This window comes from Thermobia domestica, chromosome 7 (genome assembly GCF_964235325.1).
Source record: "Thermobia domestica chromosome 7, izTheDome1.hap1.1, whole genome shotgun sequence".
NCBI classification, from domain to species: domain Eukaryota; kingdom Metazoa; phylum Arthropoda; class Insecta; order Zygentoma; family Lepismatidae; genus Thermobia; species Thermobia domestica.
Window position 1 is genome coordinate 264,938,330 of NC_137460.1, and position 16,502 is coordinate 264,954,831.

The 16,502-nt window shown below is 34.7% G+C and overlaps 1 protein-coding gene across 1 annotated transcript; it reads left to right on the forward strand.

Annotated features, from left to right (window-relative positions):
* Positions 1–6,195: 6,195 nt before the first annotated feature.
* On the forward strand, positions 6,196–6,891 carry LOC145689702 (uncharacterized). The gene has a single exon (XM_081763899.1). It carries the CDS (start codon positions 6,196–6,198, stop codon positions 6,889–6,891), a length of 696 nt encoding a protein of 231 aa, XP_081620025.1.
* Positions 6,892–16,502: the final 9,611 nt, after the last annotated feature.

The following is a 16,502-nucleotide window of genomic DNA, read 5'->3' on the forward strand; positions in this document are numbered from 1 at the left end:
AGGTAGAACATTGTTCAAATGTGCCCCCTAATTTTTGTTCAAAACTACCCCAACCGGCATGACCAAGCGGAATTTGGTAATACCCAGATAGTACAAACTATTGTGAAATACAAAGGGCAATATTAGATAAGTAAATTAATGTACTTGCTTCTGCAATGAATGGCAGATAATATCAAAACACAGGCTTCTGTCAAAAATCTTACAAAACTTCACAAAAATTCCAACTTTCCATCCCACAAATGTAACAAAATACTGCTGTTCATCAACACTTACATTAAAATGGCAGATAACAGTTGACCGTCACGCAATGCAGTTTTACCAAATTAAAAATTTTGAAACCACCAGATATGCTATTATTTCTAGCCTGTTATCTTAATGTTCAAAGGTACCCCCTGTTCAAATGTACCCCCCTCTCCCTTATATGTCTCACCAATTTATCAACATTTGCGCATACATATTTATGTTCACAAAATTTGCAAGATACTTACTTATCTTTATATTTTAGCACGTAACATTGCCATACACGACCTTTCATTCTACCCATTTCTCGAAATTTCATACGCTAATCCGCATGTAAAAGAAGTACGAGTACGTCTTCAGAAATTCGAGTCAGAGAAATGAGACAGACCGACGTCTATTACTAATGATGGTTCAGGGTTTATTAATAGCACTTCATCTCTATTTCTACATAATTCTCAATTACTTTACAAAGTGGTTCCTTTTCATTATTTGTAAATTAGTACTTTGCTAATTTTGGCTGTTTTATAGCATTGGGGACGAGCTTTTGCATCTTCTTTTTTGCAATATTCTATTCCGATGCGGTTGTTTTATGGTTTCATACGTTAAATTACGTTACCAACATTAAATTCAAACAGCATTGCACACCGAGCGTTAACGAATGAAGGCGGGTTAGAGTCCCGCATAGCACGTTGTTTTCTATCTTTGTTACCAACAATTCATTTTCTTTTCTCACATAAATCACTTCCACTTACTTTTACGTTTTGTACAAATGCTCTACTACCTTAAAAAATATGTTCGATACTTTCTTGACAACTTGAACATCACTATCAACTCATTTCTTTCGTAAATCATCCTACTTTTTGCTAGTTTTGGCCTCCTATACTAAACAATTACCCTACTTTTTAGTACAAATGGAAATGGACCTTAAAAAATCATATTATTAGTTATATAAAGTATCGTCAAATAATTTTAAAATTTTTAACCTCCAAATTCTTTAAAACCTAGAAGTAAATCATAATATATTAAAATAAAGTAATTAGTCATATGGTTCTTATAATTTGGAAGATAAAGTAAAGAAATGAAAATAAATTCCTTCCCGGGAATTTATAGGCCAGGGAAAAAACCCGGCAATATTCCAATTTTTAAATTCCTTCCCACCGAGAATATTCCCACTGCCTATCACTAGCCTCAGCCACAGTGAGGCCTACAACAAAAAACTAAACAGCAAAAGGTACGTAGTATTATTATTTAATATCATTTATTATTGTTTGTTTCCTGTGCAAACCTAGTCTTGTGTTGCCTGTGGCTGCGCGCTTTGCTTGTCTGCTCCTCTACACTTTGTCGTCCTCCTAGCTGCTCTTGCAGTGACGTCGTGTCACCAGCCAATCAACGTCCCTTAACCGATAAAACCCCTAGTGTTACCAGATTGGGCTACAAGTAGCGGATTGGGCGTTTTTTAAAGTGCTCCCGTTACTAAAATTTCAAATTGGGCGACACCCTACTTTTTGAGCTACATGTAATTTTCTGTGAGCTACAAATCTTCAAAATACGCTACTTTTTAAAATTTTCATGTATAAAATTACAAAACATTATATTTTGAATAGTTTTGTTTGTTGAATATTTCTATTCACAATGAAGGATAATTTTACTAAAACGCAACATGTTCGATATTCATTCAATTCTTTCTTAGTACTTTTTAATCTTAAGATCTGGAAGCACTGAAGACTTGTTGAGTCCTGAGTTGGCACCACACATTCGGGAATTTCACGGCAAGAAGCTAGAGATTTAGTCTGAACATCAAGTGTCGGGAGTGTTTATGTCGTGTGAACGATTTTTGAGTATTTACACGTTCTGTAAGTTCTTTTAGTATTTGAAATATAATTGAAGCGGAAATTAAGTAACATAACGCTTATCGTATAGGATCACTGTGTCCGTGGTTACGTGTTACTGCCTGAAATATTTTACATGAGTAGTAGTTCAACGGTGTTATGTGAAGTGAACATCACCAATTTAAGTGTATAAGGCCAGTTTTAGACGAAAGCATTTATCGTAGCATTTCTCGTAGCAGATGTGCTGCCAAAAATCTCGTGTAATATTCTATGGCATGAAAAGTATATTGTGCTTTTAAACGGTAGCATTTTGATAAGCATTTTGTTGTGACGTAGGAAACAAATCACTGGAGAAGAGCGTAATTATGGCTCGAAAACTAAATCAGATATTTCAGTCACTATTTCTTCTAAAGCTCTTTTTCGAATATGCTTATTATGATACAAAGGACTTTTAACGAAGCAGTTATACTATACAGATCCATAGATTTTAAAATTTACAGAAGAAATTTCTAACATTGTAATAGATTAGTGTATAAGTAATGGAAATATGGTGTGCATTATATCTGAGATGCGTATTTACGTGGAAACAGAAATTAAAGTCGAACCTGAAATGCACGTAATCTTCAATAATCTGTCATAAAATTTTGGCAAGTCTGTAATTTCTCCATTTCGTATCGAGAACAGAACCATGTTTTCAATAGCGGGTTTTCTGATCGTAGAGCACAAATAGCCACTGTGAACTCTTACAATGCAAATGTGTTAGTTAATCCACAAAACAAAAAAACTGGCTGTTCAAAAATAATAAAAATGAGAAAAGGAAATTTCAGTGAAGACAATATTTTACAATTTAATCAGTGTCTTGAATCCGAGGACTGGTCAAGTGTAATGTCAAAATCATCTTATTCGGTGAACGATAAGTTTAGTAAATTTTTCAGTAAATTTAAGCTGATATTTGATCAGTGTTTCCCATACGCAACGTTTGCAACCAAGAACAATAAACAAAAGAGTTGGGTGACGCAAGGCATAATGGTGAGTAGTAAAAAGATGAAGTCACTAAATCATCTTAGCAAAACTACTAAGGATATTAGTATTAAGATTTACTGTAAAAATTATAAAAACATATATAAAAAGGTAATAAAACAAGCCAAAAAGTCCTATTATAATAATGTAATTTCTAATGCAGAAAACAAGACCAAAATGGCCTGGAAAATAATTCAAGAAGAAACAAATCAAAAACCACAACGTGTTCAAAATACTGAAATAAAACTCGCGAACGGCAAAAACTGTAAAGACTCTCATGTTATTGTTGAGCTTTTCAACTCTTACTTCAGCAATATAGTTACTAACCTACTTAAATCGCAAACACCATCGAATGATATTAACAATAACCCTAATCGAATTAATCAAATAAGTAGTTCTTTATTTATAATTCCAACAAATCCTTCTGAAATAGTATCAGTAGTAAGGAATTTCAAATACGGATCATCAAGGGGACCAGATGACATCACGGAATTTATAATCAAAAGATGTATCCACGCAATTGCACAGCCTCTGTCTCACATAATTAATGACTCATTCTTACTAGATATATTCCCAGACAGCCTGAAATGGGCCCTCATAAAACCATTACAAAAAAAGGGTGACAAAAAGAAATGCGAAAATTACAGATCAATAGCTCTCTCCTCTAAATTTTCGAAAATTATAGAATCCATAATGAAAAATAGATTAATTACGTATTTGGAACGTAACAATGTTTTATCTGACTCGCCACATGGTTTTCTTAAACATAGATCCACATCTACAGCTGCCCTTCATTTCTTGCAAGAAGTAGTATACTCAATAGAAAGTAAATCATACCCACTATCTATATTTTGTGACTTAAGTAAAGCTTTCGACTGTGTCAACCATTCGTTACTCTTAAGTAAATTAAATGCATATGGAATAAGAGGTGTTGCTAACCACTGGTTTCAAACTTACCTTACAAATAGAAAACAATTTGTAGAGATAAATTTCATTAATGAAGACAACTTGTATATCGAAACTCTCAGATCAACACCTTCTATGGTTAACACAGGACTTCCTCAAGGATCAGTCTTAGGACCAATATTATTTCTTTTATATGTTAATGATCTACCACTTTATATCACTCATGGTAAGTTATTTCTGTATGCAGATGACACAAATATACTTGTAAAAGGAAGTAATTTAACTGAGCTGCAAAATAATGTGAATATAACAGCAAGAGAGCTCGAAACGTGGTTACGCCACAATAACTTAATTATTAACACCGAAAAAACCAAATGTTTATATTTTTTCCCAACTAATTCATCACCGATTAAACCTTCGTTTACAATTAATAATAATAATGTGGAATGTGCTTCAAATACGAAATTCTTAGGATTAAACTTAGACGACAAACTTAAATGGAAACATCATATAAACAATTTATGCCAAAATTTATCTTCTATTGTTTATATGGCTTATACACTTTACTCTGTTCTTAACCTAGACACTTTAATTTCATTATATTATGCGTCATTTTATTCCCAAGTACAGTACGGTATTGCCTTCTGGGGTGTCACTAATGATTTGCTTACAATATTTAGATTACAAAAGAAAAAAATTCGTATCATTACACATTCCCATTTTCGTAGTAGTTGTAGAAGTAACTTTCGTGAACTCAGATTGCTCACGATACCGAGTTTGTATATATGATGTATTAAAATTAGTCAGAAAAAACACAGATAACTACTTAACGCATGCCGACGTATATGAATATAGAACTAGAAACTGTGATAAATTTGTAATGCCGTCACACAGAACAAGTATGTTTGAAAAACTACATTTTATAGAGGTGCGGTGCTATATAATAAATTACCAAGAGAATTGAAACACATGAAAGATGATATAAAGTTTTTGAGAGAGGTTAAAAATATGCTAATTTGTAAATCTTATTATTCTGTAGATGAGTATATAGGTGAATAATCCTTTATTATTTCTGTAGGCTATAAAACTTGGTATGTAGATACATTTTAACCACTAGATTAAATAATAAATCTTTATTTTTTCCTTCTTTTATTGTAATTTTTTTAGTTTTTATATTCGTATGCTTATAGTTTGTTTGTATGTGTTTATTAGCTCTGTATTTAACCTATGTATTATTGTGAAATGACATGTTCTATACCATATGTACAAATTTGTGTACTTTGTATGATCAAATGAACGCAAATTAATCAAATCAAAACCCCTTCGAGGCTTCTAACCCGTTCCCACTACTGCTACTACTACTTCTATTACTCCTATTCCAACTACTACTACTACTACCCGTTCCTACTCTTATTCCTACTACTGCTACTACTACTACTCTTTATATTACTACACCTACTGCTACTGTTACTATTACCAAGTATTCCTACTTCTACTCTTACTACTACTTACTCCTCCTACTCTTCCTAGTACTGCTACTCACTTCTACTACTATTACTCTTAGTACTACTACTAATAATAATAATACACCTACTACTACTTACTGCTCCTCCTCCTCCTTCTACTACTACTACTACTTATACTATGGATCCGTATAGTAAAACAACACGTTGCCACCTGTTAAAGTGAACCTGCACCGGAGAATGCAAGAGCACACCTCAGAAATTATTGCTGAAAGTACAATAAATGAAACGAAAAGCATTTTTTAAAAATGGATTTCTGTGTGAATCCGTATAGAGAAACTGCACGCTTTTAACTTTGTACAAACAAGAATGTTCCTTATATTTTTTAATCAACATAATAATAGTATCCCTACTCCAACTCATGTTTCCTTACTACAATTCAATTTCCCACACAAAAAGAGCATGAATATTTGACCCAAAATCTTTCGCTTCCTTTTAACACACCACGGCGCTTCAATCGCAGCCGAAATTCTGGGGAAAATGCTACGAAATAAAGCAGGTTCTATCGACAAGAAATACCATAGGATATGCCATGGCATGGGATATGCTATAGCATTTGCTACTTTACACGGTAGGATATCGATGATACGATTTTTGCTACGATAAATGCTTCCGTCTAAAACTAGCCTTAGTGTAAATGTTTGTGAAAAGGGTTTTGCTCCATATTAATTAACATAATGGGTAAGTGGAGTAAATACAATAAAAGCTTCCAGACTGCATGGCTTTCTGATTCTAGGGAATTTAGTAAGTGGATTGAAGAAGGGAAGAATGATAATAAAAAAGCGTACTGTAAACTTTGCAAAGTGTATCTCAGAGCTCACAAGACGGATTTAAGCAAACACGCATCAGCTTCAAAGCATATTAAAAATGCCTCTTGCATCACTTCTCCATCTCAACAAAGACTGACAACCGTATTTTCCCAAAAGTGTATGATTACTACTCTTGAACTCAAGTTAGCTGCGTTTGTTGCTTGCCATACAAACATTAGAAATGTTGATCATTTAACTGAGTTGATGAAACGTGAAATTCCTTCGTCCAGTTCATTCGTCAATGGCGATGAACACGGGCAACTTAAAATTTATCGAACTAAGTGCTCTGATATTATTAAGAATGTCATAGCTCCTGCAATACTGCAGGAACAAATTGAGGGTGTTAGGGATCATGTTTTTTCTCTTATTATTGATGAATCAACCGATATTTCTGGTGTGAAACATTTATGCTTGTGTATTAGATACTATAACACAAAGGATAATCGAATAGTATCTCAATTCCTTGGATTAATTCCTGTCACAGTTACTACTGCAGAGGTACTGCATGATGCTGTTAAAAAAAATTGTCCCCCATATTACCAAACATGGTTGGCCCAATATTGATTTTTAGTTGACATCACCAATTATCAACCGTTGAAACGATGATTGGGCATGTCCGCTTTGCGTTTGTTGGGCCAACGCACCATTTCTCAACGTTGGTCCCACGAAGAAAACAACAGTTTTTCAACAATTTCCCAACCGTTGATGTCGCGTCAACCATTTGTTCAACCACGTTTCACCCGTTAATGTTTATGTCAATGTTGGGCCAACAAAAGAACAACCGTTACCGCAACCGTTTGACAACGGTTAGCATTTTACAACGTTGGCTCAACAAAAAGTCAAACGTAATTACAACCATTATTCAACTTTATACACATATCAACCATATATCCACGTTGGGCCAACGACAATAGAAACGATAACACAACCGTTAATGCACTTTGTAGTGTATCATACATGCCCCACCGGAAGTCAAAAAAGGAACTGTACCACTAGTTAGATAATTTAATAATACGCAGTATTTCCTCGCATCATAGCAGCAGCATATACAACACATACATAACGGCACGCTATTAGGTTGGATACCCCCCCTTAGGCAGATATAGTAGAAACCAGAGGCTTTTCCAAATCAAAACAAGATCCTCAATTAAAAGGTATACCAATAAACAATTTATTAACGAGGTCATATAGAACAAGTAAACAACAAATATATATATATATATATATATATATATATAAGTGAAGCTCATATAGAACAAGATGCAAATATATAGTATATATTCTCAAATTTCAATTTCAATTAACCTCTCTCTCTCTCTCTCTCTCTATATATATATATATATATATATATATATATATATATATATATATATATATATATAAAACACGGTAGTAACAATAGGTTCATATCAAATTAGCAGAAATAATTGAATTTAATTATACATTAAATTAACACTACTTTTACCTGTATATGAAAAGGGCAACTTCCAATGGTCAACTCAGGAACGAACGATGGCAGGAAGTTTCACAAACACAAAATATATATTAAAAAAGAAAAGAATAACACTGAAGGAAAAAAAACTATAATTAAAAAAATCACAATCTACCGAACTAAATAAATGAACACTTCGTCTTCGATCCATTCCCTCGTTGTCCATTGAATTGCGAGGCACAATTTTACACTAAAAAAAATCCAACTAATACGCACCCGATTTGAAGTCAATCTGACAAACGGCAGAAGGAATTCAAATCACGGAGCCAGACATGACGTCATGTTCAATACAATAGTACCAGAACAATTAACCAATAGAACACAAAAATGAAAGAACCTTTTTTTTAGAGATATTAAAGTAGAATACACTACATGGTGGGTCCCCCCGGAATTCAAAAAATGTAAGAAACATTTTTTGAATTACCAGAAACATGGAACACTTATGGAAATGAAAACGATTTTGTTAGCAAGGGTGATAGATGAATATGAAGTATGAAAAGGCAAAACAACAAACCATAAATAAATAATGAAAGGGACCACCGAATAATATAAAGCCAAATTGACCAAATATATTCAAGCATATCATTAAATATAATTTAGTCTTGGTAAAACACAAAACCAGAGTACAGTACTAAATACAAAAGAAAACAGAATAGAGTTATACCATGTTATAGAATGTAAATATAACATAGGCTTGAATAAACCTTAAATATCCATAGACGATGAGATTCATATCCATAAGGCGCAGAATTATATACATACATATATATATATCAAATAGAAGTGTAGACTGGCCAGTCTTTACAAATTGGAACAAACGGATTTTTTTATAAAAACAAACAACTCCCTTACACCTGAAAAAGAAATAAGTGTAAGAACCTCACAAATATTACACCAAAATTTACAATTCGGGTTCAGGAGTTTCGCGCATTTCATACTTTTTTAATTGGCTAATATGAGAAGAAAATTTTCGGTTTTTACTTTCGTCTAAACGAATTATAGTATTCGGACCAGCAAAGGAGTCGATGCGGTAAGGACCAAGCCAGAGAGACGACAATGATTTACTAATTTTATCTGTTATGGACGACTTAAAATGAGATTTCCAAAGAACTAATTGGCCTACCTGGAAAGTAACTGGGTTATTACGCTGCAAGGAAAGGTGCTTTCTATCTTCCCAAGCTCTATGCATATTATTTAAGGCATCGGACCATACCTCCACTGAATTATGTAAGTTCAGGTCGGAATCCTTTACAGACTATTTAACTAACAAAGGATCTAGGGCTTCGCGTCCCAAATACAGTTCAAATGGTGATGCCTTTAATTCACAATGTTCAGAAACGTTAAGAGAAAATTGGATCGGATATAGGAAATTGCTCCATACCGTCTGATTCTCAGAGCAATAACATCTTAAGGCATTCTTTACCGTCTGAACATATTTTTCAGCTGCGTTTCCGGACGCAAAGTAAGCTGAACTACGTATATGTTTAATCCCTAGTCCAAAGAGAAAACGTCGAAACTCCTCGCTACAAAAATAACTAGCCCGATCCGTGGATAAAGCAAAACAATGACCAAAACGACAAAGTATCTCCTTCATTGCTTTAATAATAATTCTACTGGTCGCATTACGTAATGGAACTCAGTGCAAAAAACGGGAGGCGTTATCCACAAGTAACATTATGTACCTATAGCCATTGCTTGGCATTAAGGGACCTGCCAAATCACAGTATAAGTGCCCCTGGGGTTGTGTTACATATTTAGAAGACAAAGGACCTTGGGGCTTTTCAAAACGTGGTTTCGAAATCTGACATTCATGACATGAGCGCACGTACTGATGCACATCACGAATCAAAGAAGGCCACGTAAAATAACGTTTAATTTTACTAAGTGTTTTAAAATTTCCCGTATGTGTTCCCACCAAAGTTCCAGAGTGATAATATTCCAATATAAAAGGTCGTAAAGACTTAGGCAATAGAACCTTGTAAGGATTATACCGTGCTTTTGTTCTTTTATATAATAAACCACGTGACAAACGATATTCTTTCCAGACATTTCCTGCAGCTTCAGTCTTCTTATAAGTATCAGAGATATCCGGATCCTTTATTTGCTCTTCTTTTACATTATAAAATGCCAAAGGTGTATTCAACAGGCTTGAAGCCAAAAATTCACGTTGGTATACCTCCTCATCCATAGGTTCATCTATAAGGTCATACAAATTTGAATCATATATTCGACTCAAAAAATCTGCGTTAATCATCTTGTTGCTAGGTACATGTAAGATATCGAATTTAAATTCTAACAATCTATGAATCATAGTACTATATCGTGTGAATTGTTTAGGGTTACGCAACACGCAAGCAAAAGCATGGTTATCAGTTAATATTGTAAATCTTGAAACAAGATAGTGCTGAAAACGAGTAATAGTATTGTACAAGCTAGCCAACTCCAAGGCAAAGATAGGACGATTATAGTCCGAAGGTTTCAGTTTTCTGCTATAGAACGCAACAGGTTGATAGACACCGCTGGAATCCTTCTGTAGGATCACACTCCCGAACCCTCGCAAACTAGAATCTGCTTCTATATAAAACCTTTTACTCATATCCGGTATCTTCAAGATAACCTGCTCTTCAAAAGCGTCCTTAATAGGAGCTAATGCCTCAGATTGTTCTTTACCCCAAACAAAGGGAATTTTAGGTGATTTTAAGTCGGTTATGGGACGCATAATCTCAGCAAAATTACTAATAAATCGACTATAGAAAGACAAAAACCCAACAAGAGATTTGACACCCTTCCTATTACGAGGAGCAGGTAAATTTCGTATCGCTTCAAGTCGATCCGGAATCATTTGCATAGTTCCTCCACCTACACGAAATCCCAAATAATCTATCTCCGTTTGAAATAAGGAAAATTTTTCTGGTGAAATTGTAAGACCTCGTGATCGAAGTCGATCAAGCACAGTCTTAAGTAATGTTTTATGTTGTTCAATTGTATCAGAATAGAGTACAATATCATCAGCATATACTTCGACACCTTGTTCCTTCAAACCACCTAATACATTATCAATAGCGCGCGCTTAAGCCGCCGTCCCAGTACAGAGTCCCATAGGATGTACCCGAAAATGATAACTTTTATTGTCAAAAGAAAAGCACGTATATTTCTGACAGGATTCATCCAATACTATCTGAAAAAATCCCCTTTTACAATCGAATCGGGACATAATACGAGCAGTAGCCAGTGTAGCAATAGATTCTTCCATGTTAGGTGTAACTATATTATCGGCTTCCACAAGCTTAGATAATTTACCAAAGTTAAGAACTAGCCGTCCTCTACCTGCACTATTTTTGACAATAAAGCAAGGGGAACGACACTCACTAGTACTCTCCACGATAACCCCGTTATCCAAAAGTTCTTTTAAAATTACACGCATTTCTTGCTTTTGTTTACTAGACATAGGGTTTTGTTTTTCATGAAACACAGTATCCTCCTTAACCCGAAACTTGTACTTAAAATCTTTAATTCTGCCGATATTTGATGTAATCACATCAGTATAATTATTTATAATATCCTGTACAAATAAAGGTAAGGTACTATCTTCCTTAATAAGTCCATTATCAATGTTTTCCATAATAAATTTTCTATTTGTATTATCTAGTTGATTAACAGATGATTTGTTATTTAAATTATGCATAACTCTACTATCAATCGCTAATACCTCATTGCTGTTCGAAGGTATTTCTGAAACATCCTGTACAATATTACATTCAACAGGTGATTTAACTTTTAACTCATTTTTATATTCTATTACTTTTTTATTTTGAAAAAAAAATCTTTATGAGTAGCCTGTGACGTTAAAGACCAAGAATTTAAAAAAGAATTATAGTCATTAAATTGATTTAAAGCAGAACAAGCATTTTTAAAAATAACAGGTTCTTCAGATAAAGCAAAGTTTTGTTTATATTTGGCAACACATTCTTTACCTTGCTGTAGTACTGCTTCCTTATCTCCAACAGGTTGTTGACCGGCTGGCAAGGCTGCATTACGTGGCACCTGGTCTAGTGAGAACTCGCTCGTTGTATCAGGAATGCAACAGGTGTTATGACCTTGACCATGAAAAAGGCTCTTATCTTCACTGCCCTGCTGGTTTTGAACATTTGGTTTGTTGCAGGATGTGCGGTTCCTTGTAAGATAACCCATCAAATATGACGTAGAATAAGGATCCGTCTTCCTGCAACCAAAAGGAAAAGGGCCAGAATATTGTCCACCAAAAGAAGGCTTGGAAACTTACGTAATGTTGAAATTGTGATCAGGAAAGAATATACTTCGTTCCTTAACATCCAATTTAAAGGCAGTCTGCTCAATAAAAGGCATTCCTAAAGTAATATGTTGGCCACTGGGACAATGTTCGTTTATATGCGCACAAACAGTCAAATCTTGCTTATTAATTCTCAACGGGAGCAAACACTAATTGTGCAACACTAAACGATAATTTGTAGCAGTACGTCCCACAAAGTTTTTAACATGTATTTTTAGGTTCGAATCCCGTTGTAGTAAATACTGTACCACTTCGTTACTTATAAAATTAACACTTGAAGCACTATCCAAACATGCAAAGTATTTTTATCATACAAATCGACTTCAATAAATATACCACCTTTCCCAACTAATGGAGGTACGGTTCGTACACCATAGTCCAAGGTTCGAATCTGCTGAGTATCAGAAACCTTTTGAAAATTAGACACCTGTCCTTTGTGGAAATTACCCGATGTGTTTCGTACATGAGGGTGAACTATACTACGCGATCTAGTCACTCCTTGTACGATTTATATCGAATGATGATCCAACAACAGTTGTTTGATGCTGCTTCGTAAAAAGTTCTAACTGTGAGTAAGCCTTTAAAGAGTTCATAAGTTCATCACGCATTTGAGGATGCTCACTATAAAATACATGCAATCCCACATCCGGTCTACAACCACTAGCCACCGTTAAGATGTACGTTTCATCACAGATTTGAATATCCAATATACGTGATACTTGATCAAGTCTACGTGAATATTGCAAGACCCCTTCACTTTCGCCTTGAGGTTTATAAAAATATCTTGTGGTAAGTTGCTGTATAGCCACGTCAGAAAGCAACTCAGTCATCACATATTTACATAAATCTCCCCAGTTCCTCGTTGTTTTAACGCTATCCTTAAGACACTGTAGTAATGGATTTCTAGTTTTTGTTTGTAAAGCGTATACCACACAACGAATTGGAAATTCATTACCACTTAAAAAATCGTCAATTTTACATATAAAATTGAACAACTTGTCAGGGTCATTACCATCACAAATTGGAAGATTTTCCACAAATCTATTTAACACCGTCAAAGCAGTATTATCTTCCAAACGAGAAGAATTGGTACCGAGATGAGCGTCATCATCTATTACCTTTGTATAATCACTATGGCATCTATTACCAGATACTTTACTAGTACGTTTAGGAATAGCACCCGTTGACCTATCAAATCCCGTGTTATCCTTATTAACAAGTATCCCAGAAGACATCGGACCCACTTTTCCAGCTATGTCTTCTAACATTTCTCCTAATCTTTCAATTCCAAAAAATAACTTATCACTTTTATCTATATTTAGAGGCGGCGTTTTTACACCATCATCATCAAATCCGGATATAGTATCTGAGGCTACCTTATCTTTATCTACACCTTCGGCCATATTTAATATATAATACGAACAGCAAGGGCATTAACAAACTAATTCAATATGTAAAAGGCCTCGAATTGGTGAGATTGACTTCAAACGATTTATATGTAGTGTATCATACATGCCCCACCGGAAGTCAAGGAAGGAACTGTACCACTAGTTAGATAATTTAATAATACGCAATATTTCCTCGCATCATAGCAGGAGCATATACAACACATACATAACGGCACGCTATTAGATTGGATACCCCCCCCTTAGGCAGATATAGTAGAAACCAGAGGCTTTTCCAAATCAAAACATGATCCTCAATTAAAAGGTATACCAATGAACAATTTACTAACGAGGTCATATAGAACAAGTAAACAACAAATATAAATATAAGTGAAGCTCATATAGAACAATATGCAAATATATAGTATATATTCTCAAATTTCAATTTCAATTAACCCCTCTCTCTCTCTCTCTCTCTCTCTCTATATATATATATATATATATATATATATATATATATATATATATAAAACACGGTAGTAACAATAGGTTCATATCAAATTAGCAGAAATAATTGAATTTAATTATACATTAAATTAACACTACTTTTACCTGTATATGAAAAGGGCAACTTCCAATGGTCAACTCGGGAACGAACGATGGCAGGAAGTTTCACAAACACAAAATATCATATATTAAAAAAGAAAAGTAAAACACTGGAGGAAAAAAACTATAATTAAAAAAATCACAAACTACCGAACTAAATAAATGAACACTTCCGTCTTCGATCCATTCCCTCGTTGTCCATTGAATTGCGAGGCACAATTTTACACTAAAAAAAATCCAACTAATACGCACCCGATTTGAAGTCAATCTGAAAAACGGCAGAAGGAATTCAAATCACGGAGCCAGGCATGACATCATGTTCAATACAATAGTACCAGAACAATTAACCAATAGAACACAAAAATGAAAGAATCATTTTTTTAAAGATATTACAGTAGAATACACTACAACTTCAACCATTTATCAACCATATATCGACATTGGGCCAACGGCAGGACACATGATAACACAACCGTTAATGAACGTCAACCATTTATCAACTATAGATCGACGTTGGGTCAACGACAATACAAATGATGACACAACCAATATTCAACTTGCAACCAGTTATCAACGTTGGTCCCAGAACTCTGCTATGGCATACCAAGAAAATATTAAATACTTTTCATTTCTTATTAAATACTGATACGATTTAGACAGGAATGATACATCACACACACACACACACACACACAAACGCATTGAAAGCATTAATACTAGGCCAAAAATTTCCGAAATCCGGCTTTCAAAAAAAAAAATCCGTACTTAGATGAAACAAGCAGTCTGGGTTTCGAGATTCTGAATTTTGTTTTAAGCCGCGTGGTGCTCTTGAGCTCACCGTCACAGCCAAATGGAAGGGGGGGGGGGGGGGAGAAGCCATGTTTTAGCGGGATATTATGGCGCGGGCCATCTAGCCAATGGCATCATTGCATGCACCTTCGGCTTCTGCTACGCAAGGCCAATCACATGAAACAAGCTACCTGACAATGTATTTCGGGCCGCCCGACGCATCCGTCGGTGATATATCCAACATACGGAAAGTAGAAGCAGATGCGATCGAAATACAAAATAGAAAATTTCCGCGTTTTGCTTAAATCAGCGACAGAGCTTTTGACAGTGTCGGGCAGCCACTTTTTTCATTCGGGTTGCCTTGAGTAGCAGAAGACGGAAGGCGACAACAATGATGTAACTGGCCAGGTGACGCGCCCCAATACTTCCTGTTCAGTAAAATGGCTTGTCCCTATCCGACTGCGGCGGTTTAAGCTAAAGAGCAACAAGCCCACAACACGCGGATTAAAGTTGGACCAAAACTTTGAGCAGTGTTTACGAACTGAAAGCTTTTTTTTTAAATATAATTTCTTATGTCTATTTATTCAATTGGTCGCGTGGGGAATTGGCGTACTTTACAAAAGCTGGTTTCTCACTGCCTTAACATACACACACACACACCAAAAAAAAAAAAAAAAAAAAAAAACTGGAGGTTGGTTAAACACATTAACTCAACGTGTTGATTCTTGACCTTGGGATTAAAAAAACTGGATTATTTTCTAAACACCCGTTTTTTTTTCAAAATTAAGATTTTTCCGACATTCGAAATTTTCTATTTTATTTTCCGGAATCTAGAAAGTAAAATTTCCGAAATTTCCCATCCCTAGTTAATACTGTAGTACAGGCTTGGATCAAAATATGTCTCCTGTATGCTTGATACGAAAGTGTCCCAAAATTCACACAAAAGTACTTGTTACATTTTGACTTGAGCTGAAAATGAGCCTTATCGCCGATTACACTTTGAGGGCTTTGTTAATCAACAAAATCGTTGCATTTGTAGTTCAGAAAATCGAATTAACGCCTTGGAATGCCAACAATCGTAGTACTTCAAGGAAAATGAACGTATATGAACGAAAGTCAGCCAAATTCATTTAAAATGGTCATGGAAAATTTCAACAGTGTATTTACCCGATGTGTTGTTCCATGCATAACCGTATACTGTATAGTTTATGAATGAATGAATAAATAAATAAATACAATCAAGTTTTAAGTATAAATATGTATTTTATGTCAAAATTAATTCTTGCGTGAAGTTTGGGACACTCATTTTTAGCGACCTTTCTAAAAGAATTCAGTGGTCTTCTCTGCTCACAATTTTTTCTCTCTTGGAATACCGTTAAAACCAGATTCTGAAAAACAGACAGTAGCTGTATAGCTCCAAAACCAAACGTGTCTCATCGAAGTAAGAAGCCTTAGTCATGATTTCACAACGAAAACAAAAGCTTTTTTTTAACATACAGAAAGAATCATTTTGCAACGTCATTAATTCTGGTGCTAAGCCTAAAGTTCAGATCAGCGCTTGTTATACAAGGACTGTAAATATTTACATTACTAG